The 16,016-nt window shown below is 39.0% G+C and overlaps 1 protein-coding gene across 1 annotated transcript in view; it reads right to left on the minus strand.

Moving 5' to 3' along the window:
* SCG3 (secretogranin III) overlaps positions 1-15,424 on the minus strand; it is a 37,405-nt gene extending 21,981 nt beyond the window's left edge. The window contains exons 1-8 of the mRNA XM_059915542.1: positions 15,334-15,424; positions 14,592-14,644; positions 14,054-14,099; positions 13,743-13,958; positions 8,881-9,023; positions 7,904-8,053; positions 4,865-5,042; positions 2,249-2,365 (exon numbers count right to left, since the gene is read on the minus strand). Coding sequence (XP_059771525.1) covers positions 2,249-2,365; positions 4,865-5,042; positions 7,904-8,053; positions 8,881-9,023; positions 13,743-13,958; positions 14,054-14,099; positions 14,592-14,644; positions 15,334-15,424 — 994 coding nt within the window. The remainder of the gene's footprint in view (positions 1-2,248; positions 2,366-4,864; positions 5,043-7,903; positions 8,054-8,880; positions 9,024-13,742; positions 13,959-14,053; positions 14,100-14,591; positions 14,645-15,333) is intronic.
* Positions 15,425-16,016: the final 592 nt, after the last annotated feature.

Consider the following 16,016-nt stretch of genomic DNA (forward strand, 5'->3'; position numbering starts at 1 on the left):
AACAATATTAAAACACAATTTATAAACATACAATGATTAAAAACGCAAACATTAAAAAATAAAATTTAGTCTAAATAAGAATTAATAATTTATTTATTTTTTATTTATTTTATTTCTTTTAAAGTTTGTGGGTTTTTTTAAAATTTATTTTATTTTATTTATCTTTGGCTGTGTTGGGTCTTCATTTCTGTGCGAGGGCTTTCTCTAGCTGTGGCAAGCGGGGGCCACTCTTCATCGCGGTGCGCGGGCCTCTCACTATCGCGGGCTCTCTTGTTGCGGAGCACAGGCTCCAGACGCACAGGCTCAGTAATTGTGGCTCACGGGCCCAGTTGCTCCGCGGCATGTGGGATCTTCCCGGACCAGGGCTCGAACCCGTGTCCCCTGCATTGGCAGGCAGACAACCACTGCGCCACCAGGGAAGCCCAAGAATTAATAATTTATATAGTCTCCTCTTGTGGGGTAGCAAGTTTATTTCTATTGTTTTGTTTCTATAAGCCAGTGCTGTCCAATAGAACTTTCTGCAATGATGGAAATACTCACTTCTGTGCTGTTCAGTATGGTAGCCACAAGCTACCTGTGGCAAGTGAGCACTTGAAATATGCCTAGAGCAACTGAGAAACCAGATTTTTAATTTTGCTTAATTTTAATTACTGTTAATTTAAATAGCAACATGTGACTATCACACTGGACAGCACAGCTATAAATAATAGTGGAAATATCTGGCTTGCACACAAGCCTTTGCGGCATCTCTGATTTATTTCCATAGGATAAATGACTTAAGTGTGAAATATGAGTCACAGGGTATTGATATGAAACAATGATTGATTTGAAACAATGTTTTAGATCTACTATTAAGTGGGTAAAGTAGTCCACAAAGCACCGTGTGTAACTTAAGCCCATTTTTTGTTAAATAAGATAAAAGATAAAAATGACATAGGTATGTATGTGTATGTGCGTGCACACGCGCACACACACACACACAGAAACATCTGGAAGGATATAAATCAGAATGTTACCTGGATGCTAGTATTATGAGTGATTTTTCACTGTCTTTTAATATCTTTTTGCATTGACTGATTTTTTAAAATAAATATGTTCTTTTATAATCAGAAAAAAAACAGTAAAACTAGTTTTCATGTAGAAAAAAATGGCATTTATACAGAACAACTCTGGATTACACTATCCTATGAGATTTTCTCTTCCATTTAATTCTCCCTCCCCCATCAGTGATCAGAGTAAGGGGCCATGAGTTCATCTTGCCCAGAGGACCTCTGAGATAAACGGTATTTGGTGATTAACTAAACCAAGCAGGAAAACAAAAGGCTTTTCTTCTTTTAACAACCTACATGCAGAATCAAAGATTGTTTCAGCTGATATATAAAGTTCAAGGAATCAAAGGGCCAGTCAGTATTTTTCTATAAAGGGCCAGTTAGTAAGTATTTTTGGCTTTGCAGGCCATATGCAGCTACTCAGCGTTGTCATGGTAGCACAAAAGTAGCCATAGACAACACTAAAACAAAGAAGCACAGCTGTGTTCCAATAAAACTTGATTATGGATGCTGAAATTTGAATTTTATGTAGTTTTCTCATGTCACAAAACACTATTATTTTGATTTTTTTTTCAACCATTAAAAAAATATAAAGGCTATTTTTAGCTTGTGTGCTATACAAAGATAGGTGATGGGACAGATTGGCCCCTGGCCAGTAGTTTACCAGCCCCGGTTAGAGGTAACAGAGTCCTTTATTTCACAGATACAGAAACTGAGGCCCAGAAAGGTGAGTGCCTTCCCCAGCATGACAGACCTGGTCTGAGGCAGAGCTGGGACCAGGAAGCAGAACTTCTGATGCCTAGTCCAGTGCTCCTTCCTCCTCACCACACACAGGCCGCACTGGTTAAAATCAAGACTCTTTTTGTCCCAACCATGCAAACACAATTGGGAAAAAAAAAAAAAAAGTCAAATTTTAATAATATTATCTCTGAGGAGATTATTCGAACATGTGAATACGACAAAATATAACAAAGGTGAAATGTTTGTATTTGAACTGGATCTATAAATATAAAGAGTTGAAAACGTCTGGTTAATTTTATTTGTATGTGTTGTCAAGCTGGGCAATTCTGATTACCCAGATGATTCAGGCTACTTTGGCATAAATTATCAAATTAGTAAAATAATTGTTCCCAAATCTCTCATTCATTTTGGACAATGAAAACCAACCACTGTGAAAACAAAAGAGGTAGGACTCTCACCAAGGTAGGAAACACCTTCTTCTGGAGATATGGTGCCATATTTTACCATCATCTTCACAAAGTCAATCAACGTTTTCATGATAGTAATCAGGGTTTCTTTCTCTTTTGCCTCTTTTTCTATATAAAAGGACAAAATAATTTTTTAAAAACTAGTGGAGTATAGCTTCATCTTTCAATGTTAATTTATGAAATACAGCGTCTTATTGAAATAGTTCTCCCTACATTTATAGCTAAACCATTTACAGCTAAAATATATTTAATTTCTGAAAAGCCCAAGACTTGATTGGGAATACAGAACAATGTACAGGTATACTGAACTTTTTCAGAAATGGGTAATTATAACTTCTCCAAAAAGGTTTACCTTAATCTAAAATATTTTATTGATAGAGTAGATGATAAAGACAGTTTGCAACCGGAGATAATATAAACTCAAAAGGAAAGTTAGAAGATTGGTAACCCAACAACCTTTCTCTACTCTGGTCGTATGTTTTTGAGGGAAGGAATGACCTGTTTTCATTAATCAAGCTTAATATTTGAAATAGGAACACACATGTTTCTTTATTTTTTAAATGCAATGTTGATTTTTTAACAGTAGTATATATTGCTTTCTAACATTTATTTCATTTGAAAGAATAAACGCATATAGTGAAAATATTCCAATGGTACAGAAGTGAACAGTGAAAGCAATATTCTCTTCCTCTCCCTCCCCACAGCTCCTACTTCCTATAGGCAACCACTATTAACGGTTTCTGGGAAACTCTTCATATTTGACATACTGTTCTGTATCTTGATAGAACAAGATGGCCAATGATTCCATAATAGTTCAGTGGCTATATTAATTCTAAAATCAGAAAAAAAAATCTATTTCCATTTTTGAAGGAAAGAAAAACTAAGTTGCTAGAGGACAGCTTCCCTATTCTTTCAGCTGCCAGGAAGGATTTTCTCTACATACTTCTAGCCTTTCCCCCCATTTTTTCATCCTCCTCACAGATGAGGTTGGTAGCCAACAGCCATTAGTCTACTTTTCTTGACGGATGGGGATTTGGAATCTTTCTTCTTTCCGTTCCCCTGCAACAATGGAAGGCAGGGACCTGAAAAATGTGCCTGCTGTGCAGACTCAAACTCTTCCAGGATTGGCTGTTCCAAGAGCTAGACTGAGGGTAGGGAGTAGACAAGCCCACTGCTGGCTCTCACACCAAGCTACATTCTACAACCCGGTCTGTATCAGTAGCAAAGATATTTTGGTTTTCTGTCTGTTTTAAAATTTCTCAATTGGTTCAGACCTTGGGTAAAAAAGATGGGTACTATCAAAGACCTCAGTGTACGTATTTAAATTAAAAGTCTATAAAAATAAAGGCAATAAGGAATGGAGTCAAGGAAACTGAAAGATAAAAACACACAAAATAAAGAATATTCCATACAGTGGAATCTTAAAAATACCACAAAAGTCACAAAGTTGGGAGAGAGGAAGGTGGGAGAAGAGGTGGGGGAGAGAAATCCTGGAGAAGGGCAGGTAAATAATAACTTCAGCAATCACATTATTTGCTCAAGGTCACATCCATATAAATATTTGGTATTTTGCTGATACACTTCACTGACAAGAAATGACTCACCAGGATGACAGAGGTTCTGAGCTGGGTATCTGCCAACCAGTGGGGCAAGATGGATTGGAATAGACCCTCAAGATGTACAAGCCCTGCAGACACCAGCAGGAGGGCTGGTGCCATCTGGCCAATGTCTGGAATTGAAGGACCAAAGGATGCTCCCCAGAAATGAAGTCTACTCTAAGGTCACTTCTTGGGGAAAGATGTTACAATTACAGAAATCTTTATTACAAATGTTCAATCTGGGGATGAATCTTTAAACAGAAAGAAGAAAAGCTATAAGGCAGCTCAGGGCAGCTATCTGGACAATAACAACAGAAAATTGGCACATTATTATCCTCCTTGCAGATTAACCAAAAATAGACATGAACTGAAATCTTCAGTCAACTTATTTTGGTGCACATATAAAAGAAAAGAGCGCAACACATTAAGGACTTTTTAAAAAAAAAAGCAGAACATTTCCCAAGCGTGTTTTGGGCTCCTGACCTTCATTAGTCCAATGTTTAGTTCAATTCATTTGAAGACAAGTTGAAAATATCTAAAAAGCAAAATTCTGAATCATTTAAAAATAATAAATTATGTTCCATACACTTCTTACTAAGAGAGGAAAATAAAGCCTTTTTGAAAAGAGACTTGCAATAAAAGTTGAGGCTGAACTGGGTCAGGCCAGGAACGCTCTCTGATTCATCTCTATATGGGTACAAGGTTCACTACAATCCCAGGAACACAGCATGTGTTCAATACCTGTTTATTGAACAAATAAATGAACCCTCTGTTAACATGAAGATTAAATTATCCAGAAATTCCACCTTTCCTGATTACCCTTTCCTAAATATTTCCATGGCTAGTACACTTCTTCTGAAAAAAATCAATGTGAACTATTTTCCCCGAGGCCATAATATATGTCATTGATGGTTGAATTTAGAAATTGAAAACAGGAAGAAAAAAAACCCACCCACACATTTCCTGGAATTACTGTTTCTGTTCCACATGGTCAGAAAACAATGTTTACCTGAATCAATACTTTTCAGTAGTGCATAGAAGTTTGGGAAATACTGGAGTTCCTCAAAGTTGTCTTCACTGTAGGTTTTAGTTCTCCTTTCCAAGCCATTCGTCAAGGTTAAGGTGTTAGATACTGTTTCGTCATTTTCTCCATTAGCAAAACCATCTTGAATTGCTGCCATTGGAGTCTCCAGTGGGGGAAAAATCAATACAAAATAAACATTTTTGTTAGAATTGATGACAATCCAGGATGATTCTTTCCTCTGTGATGCCCTTGAATGTGAAGTGCAAGATTATCTCTTCCTTTGTAAGCTCCTGCAGGATCAAACTCTATTGCAGGCGTGTGGGCATCTAGTTACATGGGAAGGTCATTGGGATTTAGAGACAGGTGCTTGACCTGAAGACCCTGGCTCCTGCTCAGGGGAGAATAGACAGGTTCCTGCTCTGGCCAAGTTTCCCTCCACCAGTTCTCATGAGTGTTTCTTCATAAAACTGCCTTTCACCAAGGAGGGGAGCTTTGAGTTTATAGAATCTACCAAGAGGGATGGTGCCAAGATACAGGAAAGCCTGTCACAATGTCTAATACTAGCAGAGCAGTCATACCTTAGTGATTCCTGGGTGACATTTTAAACGCCAGCTGGAAGGGTACATAAGACTCTTTTTCCTAAACCTGATGTGTGTCCAGTGTTCCCTATCTTAATGATCCATTCTCCATTGAGTGAACTGGACAGAAATGTAAGAGCCTTTCTTGCCTCTTCCTCTTCATCTCCCTGCATTCGATCCATCAGTAGCCTTATTGGCCATACTGTCTAAATTTATCCCAAATTTGTACATTTCTCACTTTCTCCACTACCCCACTCTAGTCCAAGCTACCTTCACTCCTTACTTTTTAAGTGGTACTCCACCCACCTTCCAATCTATTCCCAACCCTGCATTTTCCACATTCTAGCCAGTTATCTTTTTTAAAATATGATCATGTAACTCCTTTGCTTAAAATCCTTCAGTGTTTTCCCATTGCTCTTATGATAAAGATCAGAATCTGTACATGGCTGATAAGACCCTGCTGATCTGGCCTGGGTCCACCTCCCCAGTCTCATCTCTCATTGCTCTCTCTGTGTTTCAGCCACACTGTCCTTGTTTCAGTTACTTGGGTACTCCACACATCCTTCTCTACATATTGCCTATCATATTCACAAGTTAACTCCTATTCAGCCTTCAGTTTTTGGCTCAAGTCACCTCCTCCGGGAAGCCTTCCCCAAGCCTAAGTCCAAGACAGGTTCCTTTTTTATGAGGTCTAGTAGAACCATGTTTCTTTTCTCAGAGCACTTAATGTAGTCACAATTAAAAAACATGACTGGGCTTTCCTGGTGGTGCAGTGGTTAAGAATCTGCCTGCCAATGCAGGGGACACGAGTTTGAGCCCTGGTCCAGGAAGATCCCACATGCCGTGGAGCAACTAACCCTGTGTGCTACAACTACTGAGCCTGAGCTCTAGAGCCTGTGAACCACAACTACTGAGCACACGTGCCACAACTACTGAAGCACACGTGCCTAGAGCCCGAGCTCTGCAACAAGAGAAGCCACCGCAACAAGAAGCCCGCACACTGCAACAAAGAGTAGCCCCCACTCGCCGCAACTAGAGAAAGCCCGCGCGCAGCAATGAAGACCCAACACAGCCAAAAATAAATAAATAAATAAATTTATTTATTAAAAAAATAAAATACATGACTATTTGAAGACCATCTACCTCTTCCCTTAGACCTTAAGCATCATGAGAGCAGGGATTATATCTTTTTAAATGAGCATTGTATCCCCAGTGTTTGGTACATAGGTGGTACCTCAATAAACATTTACTGAAAGAATATTTTGTTTGCATTTATGCATTTAGATAATATGAGTGAGCAGGTCAAGCATATGGACATTTTAGAGATGGGAAGTAAGGAGTACATAATGGGAGTGAAGGATCATGAAAATTGCTATGTCAGTTTTAGTTCAGTTTGGTAAGTTTGAGTAAAAGCCATGAGTTCTGTGATAAATCTAGATAGTTTTTTTTAGGGTGGGTGGATCTTCAAAAGCTGTTTTTAAAAATGGCAGATTGTGGGGATTGGAAGTAGGGAGAGCAAAGGAGAATTTTTGGCTAGCAGTAAAAAACAAAACAAAAACAATCCATAGCAATGTCTGTTTTCTAGCCTTCCCTAAAATAGGACCATAAGTCTATACACCCTTTTTCCTTGTATTTGGGATAGGATGTTGGAGAGCCATGGGGTATGGGTGCTCTGGTGGAGAAAATGAAAGGAGAGGTGAGGAGTTTGATATCCTCTTATATCCTCCTATAGTTAGCTCCATCTAGAAGTTTAAAAAGAATTCAAGGAGGAGAGAATGATTTTAGTAGTTTGGCTGAGGCCAAAGAAAAGATGAAGAGGCAGGGAGTCCAGCAAGGACAAGGACGAATGAATGGCAAGTCTAAGTAAAGGATGACAGACAGGCCTCTGAGCCAATGGAAAGAGGAAGGAGCAAGTGGAAGAACACAGGGTAGACAGAGAGGCAGCATGAGGCAACTAGCTCTGAGGAATATAAAAGCTGGTGTGGAAAAGGATCAAATCAGCCCAAGTTTCTTTTTTGGGGTTTTGGGAGCAGATGATGACATCCACTGTGAACAGAAGTTGGATACCAACTTCTGCTGTGAAATACTTGGATCCAGCACACTGTGATTATACGAATTATTATGTGAAATAACCGTTTCACAATATATTATGTGTTATTTTACTCTGGGGTATAAGGCATAATCTTTACTATGTAATATAACATGCATCTTTATATTATTTTCAAAGTGGAGTTCATTTATATCTTTTAACTCATTGGTATTTCATTAATGTATATATTTTAAGGGGGCTAAAAATGTCACATACCCCAGTTCTTATTTGGCACAAACTGAAGTATTAATTATACACAGATTGTATTAATTATATACAAATACAAGTATACACACACATCCATGCACATGCATATACACATACATAATAGATGCATATACATTTGCATATACATACCACTTTCTCTGGTATTTTTCCGGCCTGACTCTCAGTCCTGTTTGTTGGCTTACTGAGTTCCTCTTCATAACTGTTGGCTTCCTTAGAGATCAGTTTTTGTAAAACCTCTGCAACTTCATCTTCCAGTGTGTGTGCCTGGCTTTCTGTGATCTGTTATAGAGAGTCAAAACATATAACTGTTATTCCCATTTTGGTGATTTAAAAAAAAATCTAGACTAAACTCTTCAGTTGAACACCTATTTTTAGAAGACAAGAGAATGTTCTGGCCCCTCTTCTGAACATCCCTTGATTATGCCTCTACTACATGTTGGCCTTCACAGTGACTGCTCAGCACTCCTGGGAAGAAGTGTCTTTGGGCCCATTGTGCAAGCATCAGTCCTGTCTGTTGGAACCCACAGAATACTTAATTTGAGAAACAACTTGAGGGTTGTTTCTCAGTCCTCAGCTGCAGATCATAGTAGGTAACCTTTGAAACCTGCAAATTTAGTGCTCTCCTAAAGCCTGCCAGGTCTGTGTTAGTATCTGGGAGCCAAGCTGGGGCGGGGTCAGTTTGGATTGCTTAGGGCTTCCCAATCATTGCGTGGCTTTGCACATCTTACTTCCTTCTCATCTAACACATTTTTTTTTTTAAACTTCTGCTGGTTAAATCCTAAGCATCCTTCTAAGCTCACTTCAAACACCTCCTCCTCTGAAGCTTTTCCTTATTGCACAACTGGATATAATCCATCCTCTGGCACACTGAACCACTCAGATGGTTCTTAGGCACCTTGCATCGTGAGCACTTGTGTACTTGTCTAGTGCCTCTGATAAACCATAAATTCCTAGAGGGAAAGAATGGTGTCTTACTTGTCCTCAAGACCCATGGTGACTGGTATAAAGTAGATGCATTATAAACATTTGGCTCTTTGAATGAAGTGGCTTGGCTTCTCAGCATATTCCAACCTAAGATTTGGTTTATTCTCATGCATATGACTTACTAGGCCAAGATTCAGCAGTTTAGAAACGATCTTGTCAAATACTCCTCTGTCATTTTCCTCATAAATCCTGGTAGCAATTTTCTGGACAATGTCTTCAGCAGTTAAAGAAGTTCCATCTAGTTGATGAAGGCCATCTGGATCATCTAGACAGAGCAATCACAACTTCACGTTGTGGTGATCACAGACCTATTTCTTGGATTACATTAGATTTATAATCTATATCTTGTACACTCAAATATGTTTGGAATACGTTTAAGGTGGTGCTTAGTCCATGTAAACGCTTGGTTTAAAATAAAATTTGACTTCAAGTTAAGAACCTAGGATGATAATGGAAATTCTGAAAGCTTCTTATGTGATTATAAGAGGAAGATCTGAAAACAACCCAAAAGGCCTCTCCGTTTGTAGCACTAATAGTACAGAAAGTAAAATACTGTTAGATAGTATGCAGTATTGTTCAAAGCACTCTTCTATTTATTATATAATTTGATATTCCATTTCCCCACAAGAGTAGATTGGTATTATCTGCACATATACTCCCTTTGCAGGCAAATTCCTGGGCTGAGGGTGGGGAAATCTGCCTTACACCCAGAATCAGAGAGTATGTACTGAAGATTTTATGACTTACCTGGAATAACTGTTTACTTGTATGTGTCAGGGCACCTTTATGTAAGGCAGCTTAATGTGACAAGCCTCTTTCTCCAGAGAATAGGGAACTTATTTTATGTGCCTGGAATTTAAGCTTTTAAAATGTGATCACAGGTTTGCACAAAGCAATATGTAAATCTATGTAAATCTCAGCAGAGAAGCTTGCAGATATGTATCCTTGGCTTTCCTGGGAATACATTTGGCAGCACTACTCCAGACTAAAGAAAGCAAGGGCCTTCCTGAGGGAAAGGAAGGATACAGTAGGGTTGGTGGCAAGGAAGCTTTGCACTATGTCCACAGAGCACTCCCAGGAATTAATTGGTCTTTTCCAATCTATGCCACATGGAACAGTATATTCATATATGCAAGTTTACAAGGCATTTAACCTGTCACTTCTAGGCAGCTTGGAAAGATCAGAAATTTAGCTCCAGTGATCCCTCTTGTTATCTATATATCCTTAGACCACTGTAAAGGAAGTTAATAAGAGTATCTATTTCATGGGATTGTGAGGATCACATGGAATAAGATGTAAAAGCACCTTTTAAATTGCAAAGTATCGTATGAAAGTTAACGTAGTTTTATTATGATGGACCGTAGATTTGTACCTGAAATAAAGGAACTACAATTATCTTCTAGAGAAAATAGACATTGCATCCCTAGCCAAATCCTACCCTAATAATTCTGATCATATTCACTCAAAGAAAGAAGAACCTAGTACATATTTCTATTCTGATTCTCTCCTTTTCTTCCATAGCTCCTGGGGATTCATAGACTTTTTCTAGACTCTGTGAAGCTGGAAGTATGTGCAGCCTCAGGCAGAATATCCTCTTCTTGGTGTTTGGAAAGAAGCTTAGGAAAATGAGCAGGGTGAGTACACACAGAGGGCTGGAAGTTCTCTGACAGTATATGATTGCTGAATTGTTGGCCAACCCATGAGCTGTGAGCCCTTTGAGTCCTGTGTAGCAGAGTGACGAATGAGCAGAAAAGTCCCTTAGAAAACCCTGTAAAATCAATTCCCCTCCTGGCTGACTGAAAACTGGGTTCATCACCCATGTTTTTCAGGAGCAGAGACTCACTATCACTTAGGTCTGATTTTTCCATTTGTGGGTTGCAAGTCAGACTCTCGGGAATATGTGGAGCAGAAACTTCCCTGGGTCTATGCAGAGGTGGAAGCATTTATTTCCCTTCCTACTTATCCCTCGGGATCTGAAAAAGGAAGAATAGTGGTTGCCTGCTGAAGCTGGAAAATAAACGAGATGACTGTTTTTCAGTTCATTTACTTCACAACAGGAAGAACATTAGCAACACTCTGAAGAAATAGCCTCCTCCTCTGCATTGCTGTATTCTCCTGAGCCAGGAACTTCAGGCTCCCCTAGCAGAGCTTAGCTAGCTGGGGTTGATAGTTGAGCAGTTGGGCAATGCTCCTTGCCTTCCAGTGATTTCCCCTGCTCCTCTACAATGGACAGAATTACTCAGAATGGCTTCTCTACTGCTTGTGAAGGGGTGTTTCACCCTCCTATACAGACCTCAGAGGGAAACCAAACATGAGTTCAACATTTATAAGTTTTTAAAGCATTTACAACTCTAAGTGGATGCAAAAGGGCCTTGTTCAAAGTTGTCGTCTGCTCAGTTACATTTGAATCTCCAGGCATCTAATATGGCACTTGACCTTCATTTATTCAATATATTTGTATTAAAGTCTTAATATGGGCCAGGACTGGAAATAGAGTGATAAAGAGTTTAGATGTGGTCCCTAACTGCACAGAGCTTACTGTCTAGCTCATAGACTGATACATAGTAATTGCTCAATGAATATTTGTTTGGTGAATGCACACAGGAGCCACAAAGCACTATTTCCTAAAAGAAACTTAAAAAAATCCTGAATCATACATACTGTAGAAAACACTGAGAATGAGAATTGGTGGGTCCTGTAGCACAAGCCCATTTACAGGTTTCCTAAATGTATAAAAGCACCCTGCAGAAGTTAGACCCCTTGCCCTCCCTTCTGGGATGTAAGTCTGCATACCTCTGAGGTTCTAGTCACCTGAGTGGTCCCAAAGCTTCTGGTTCCAGGATTACCAGGGTATGAGAGAAAATCAGCAATTCACTCATATCATTCTCTCCAAGAATCTTTTCTGTATACTCAAGTGGTCTTAAAATGACCCCTAGGGTAAACCTAGAACCATCAAAACTAGCACTTGGTAGTTCTGAACCTATTTGCATGTTAATAAAATGTTGAACAATTTAAACATAAGTTGCTCAAGTTAGTGACAGATCACAAACAGATCTGCCTCTGTCTGCATGTACAGCCCATCTGACCAAAAAATGCAGTCAAACAAACTTTAGACTATTTTTTTATTTTATTAAATCAAATGGTCGATTCAATCAAAGCGGTTAAATCTATTTTTCATGGGGCTATGCCCAGTGCCTATTTATTTCTAGCCCAAATACTTTAGTTTAAAAAGTAGAATTCAAAAAAAAATTTCCCTGGGAATTCCCTTGTGGTCCAGTGGTTAGGACTCATCGCTTCCACTCCCATGGGTCCACGTTCAATCCCTGGTTGGGGAACTAATATCCCGCAAGCCACGCACAGCACAGCCAAAACAAAACAACAATAACAAAAACAAAAACAAAACCCTCACACAAAAAAAACCAAAAAAATTTCCCTGAATAGTAAACAATATGAAATGTGTCAAAATATAGACCATCTCCCCCACCCCATACATATAAAACACACTTCTGAATTCTCCTCAGGCTACACTAGCCTATAAAAGTCAAATTTAATTGGCAGTTGTTTTCTGACAGAGATAATCAGTATAATTCTCTTGTGGTCCGTGGAAAAGAATTAAGACACATAAGAAAACCTGTAGTCACTCCTAAGCACCAGTACTCAGAATGGAAGACACACTGAGGAAGACCTCAGTGCCTAGGTACAATAGTTAATTTATTCCCTCATGTATTCTTTTATTTGTGCATTTGTTCATTTATCAATTCATGCAACAAATTCACGAGCTCCAGACACTTGGACTACACCATCTCTGTTCTCATGGAGTTTTCAGTTTAGTTTAGGAGAAAAAGATAAATCATAAGTAGTCATACTCAAGGATGTAAAATGACAAACTGCAATAAGTGCCATGACGGAAGGAAATAAGGTTTCTATCAGATCATGTGTGCTGGATGAACCTAGAAAAGTAGACAACCCATGTAGGACTGTAGAAGCCATGTTAAGGATTTGGGGTTTTATCCTAAGAGAAATGGGAATCTATTAACAGTTTTATGCAAAACAGTGGCATGCTCATGTTTGTGTGTTGAAAAGATCACTCTGGCTGCTACATGAAGAATAAGATGGAAAGGGTCAGAGCGAATGCTAGAAGATCCATTGGAAGATTTTGCTCTAGTTCAAGTGAGACATGATTGGAGCTTGGAAAAAGATGGAGGTGACTGGGGATAGAGAAAAAAATTTTGAGAGATACATAGGAGATAAAATTGCTAAGACTGATGGCTTAGAATTTGAGAGGTAAGGAGAAAAAGAAATAGTTTGACTCATAGATTCGTATTGACAAACTGGATGTAGAGTAGTGCCTTTCCTACAGGAAAGAGGGCTAAGTTGTAAGGTGTACAGAAATTATGAATTTAATCTTAGACAGGTTAAGTTTGAGGTGCATCTGAGACTTCCAAGGGAAGATAAGTCAGTAGTTAGCTAGATACAGGTCTATAGTTCAGAGAAGTCTGGGCTAGTGATATGAAACATCAGGATATAGATGGTAACTGAAGCCGTGGAAAGGTTAGAATGACCTAGGGAGAAAGGATATAGCTAGGAAGAGAACACTGAAAAGGGAGTAACGAATATTCCACTTGGGGAGGGGTGGTATTTTGTTGATTTAATTGTTTGAGAATTATGATATTTTGCTTGTACTAATAGTTAAATTGGAATGTTAAAATGAATTCAATAACATAAAATATAGAGAGTAGATTTAAATTTTTTTCAAAGCATCAGTAAAGGAACCTTTAAAGAGAAAATAAAATCTGGGCTTCTGTGGAGCTGGAGCTTTGCACATTATCAGTAAGTTTGGGCTTTATCTCAATTTTGGACATGACTAATAAAGGATTGTAAGTGTGTAAGAGATATTTTTAAAATATAGGACTTTCTCTTAACCCATAATGGGAAACTCCAAATTAGAGAAAATAGGTAGCAAAACTTCTTTTTCTTCATTTACCTTGAAATTTATGATCCAGTCCACTCTTAGTAGAATCATAATCATCAATCAGTCTTCGATTCTTGGTTGAATCAACATCTTCCAGGTTCAATTTATTATCATTTGGAGAACTTTTTACGGACTGTCTTTCTTTGTCATTCTTTTCCTTTTCGGTTATAGCCTTTAGCAGGTTCAAGTTATCAACAAAGGAATAATTGCTCTCACCTGGCTTGTTTTCTGGAAGAAAAGCCCCCGAGCCAGGCACATCCATTTTAGTTAAGCTTCTCATAGCCTGCATTATTTAAATTAACATCAGTGTAATTTCTTATTACCTGAAGGGTATGTTTTTTTAATCTTGTCTGCTTCTGCTTCAGCAATCTGTGAAAGAAACAGGAGATAGACCTGGTTTTAAATCATTACTCCACCACTTACCAAATATGACAGCTCAATAATTTAATCTCCGTGGGATTTAGCTTTCTTGTTTGTAAAATGTAGTTAATAATTTCTATCTCAAAGTATGTCATAAGGATTAAATGAGATAAAATAAAGGGCAGATGGTCTATAAATATTAATTACCACTCTGATAATATTGGTAAAAGATAAATCTCTGATAAAGAAATCTTACAATAGAATGGATGTGATGTTGAGCTTACTGGGTTATTATGCTTTTTGTATTATACTGAACTCTATATTTAACTGTTGGGACAGAGAGATTACCAAAATTATATTTCCCTTCATAATTTCAATGTTTATTATTAAGCTCCTGAGGTTTGTGAATTCAAAATGGCTAAAAATTCACAGCATAATTACATTAAATAATAATAACTAAAATAAAATGGAATAGCATTTATCATTTTACTTCTGACCTACCTGCTCATTCAGAGGTCTTTCTGCACTTAATTCTCTATTATGTAGGGGTTTGTCTGGAATAAACACACACAAATACAAATTTAATTGTTCATTGGAAAGACAATATGTCTCATTAAATAAAATCTTCAAAAAAAAGGAGAAATATTTTTTGATGACTGTGAAACAAAAATATATATTAACAAAGATCATCAAGATTATACAATAATGATGATTATCAGTGTTGCCTTGCTTATTATCTTGGTGTATTTCCTGAGTTAATAGAATTACACTTCTTTTTTTTAGACCAGAAATCTAACATATTGTTCTAACACTTGGTTTACCAGCTGTTTTCAACTAGACAGAGCATAGTCTGGATTGGTATTATTGGCACATTAAAAGCTTTCTTCATACACTGCACGTTTTATGAATAGAATATCTGAGAAAGGTTGTAAGATGACTAGGAAAAAAAAACACAAAAAACCCAAAACCAAAAAACAAGCCATATATTAGGCGGGAAAGCCACCCCCTCCCAATTTCAAAATAAGATCTTTCAAAACAACTTATGTTATTGTTCTATCATGTAAAAAGTGAGGGAGGAAAATCTGTCTTCTGGCTCTAAATTCGAACTGATTTCTCTGTCAACATGCACGGATATGACGTGATCAGAAAATGAGGCACGGTGATTTACAGCTCGCGGATTATACCAAGCTGTACCTTTTCATGGCGAAATAAAAGGGAGGTGGGAAGAAAAGCGTCCACGTACCTTGGCTGCCTGCCGGTTTGGGGAAAGCTTGAATTGGGCTGCTGTGGAGCACCAACACCACAATCCAAGTGCCGGTCCAAAGGAACCCCATTGTTCCACGCTTGGCTTCAGAAACAGCCTGGCGCCGGGCTCCCGGAGCTATAGCTTTTGTTATGAATGAAAAGGAGGCGTAAAAACAGGAAGAGCGAGGAGGGCGGGCGCGGGGAGGGCGAGTGGCGGGGACTCGGAGCTGGTGGAGCTCTCTGGGGCTCGGGAGTAAAGGGATTCGAAAGACTCTGGGCGCTCGGGACTCAGGTCTTCAGGTGGAGGAGAGCGCTGTCCGCCCCGTGGGTGCTGAAGTTCCTGTGACGCGGAGCGGGCAGCGGGTCTGCTAGGGCGTTGCCTTGTTCTCGCTCCCTCCTTGAGAGGAAGTGAGGATGGAAGCGCATGCTCCCTGCGAGCCAGAGGCGGGAAGGGATGGCGTCAGCGACTCCGACGCAGCTCCAATCCCCACAGCGAGTGGAAGCGGGGAGGACGACAGACAAGCTAGCGTATTTTCTGTGCCGCAGTCCTAGGGGTGCTCCTGCGCTCACGGTCACCTGGATTGCTGTAAGCGTGGACATCGTTGTCGTAACCTCCCAAGTAAACGTTACCTCAGGGACCAAATGCCTTCTCTGCCCGTGCACCTGTCAAGGAAAGCTACA

This window comes from Balaenoptera ricei, chromosome 2 (genome assembly GCF_028023285.1).
Source record: "Balaenoptera ricei isolate mBalRic1 chromosome 2, mBalRic1.hap2, whole genome shotgun sequence".
Taxonomy (NCBI): Eukaryota; Metazoa; Chordata; class Mammalia; order Artiodactyla; family Balaenopteridae; genus Balaenoptera; species Balaenoptera ricei.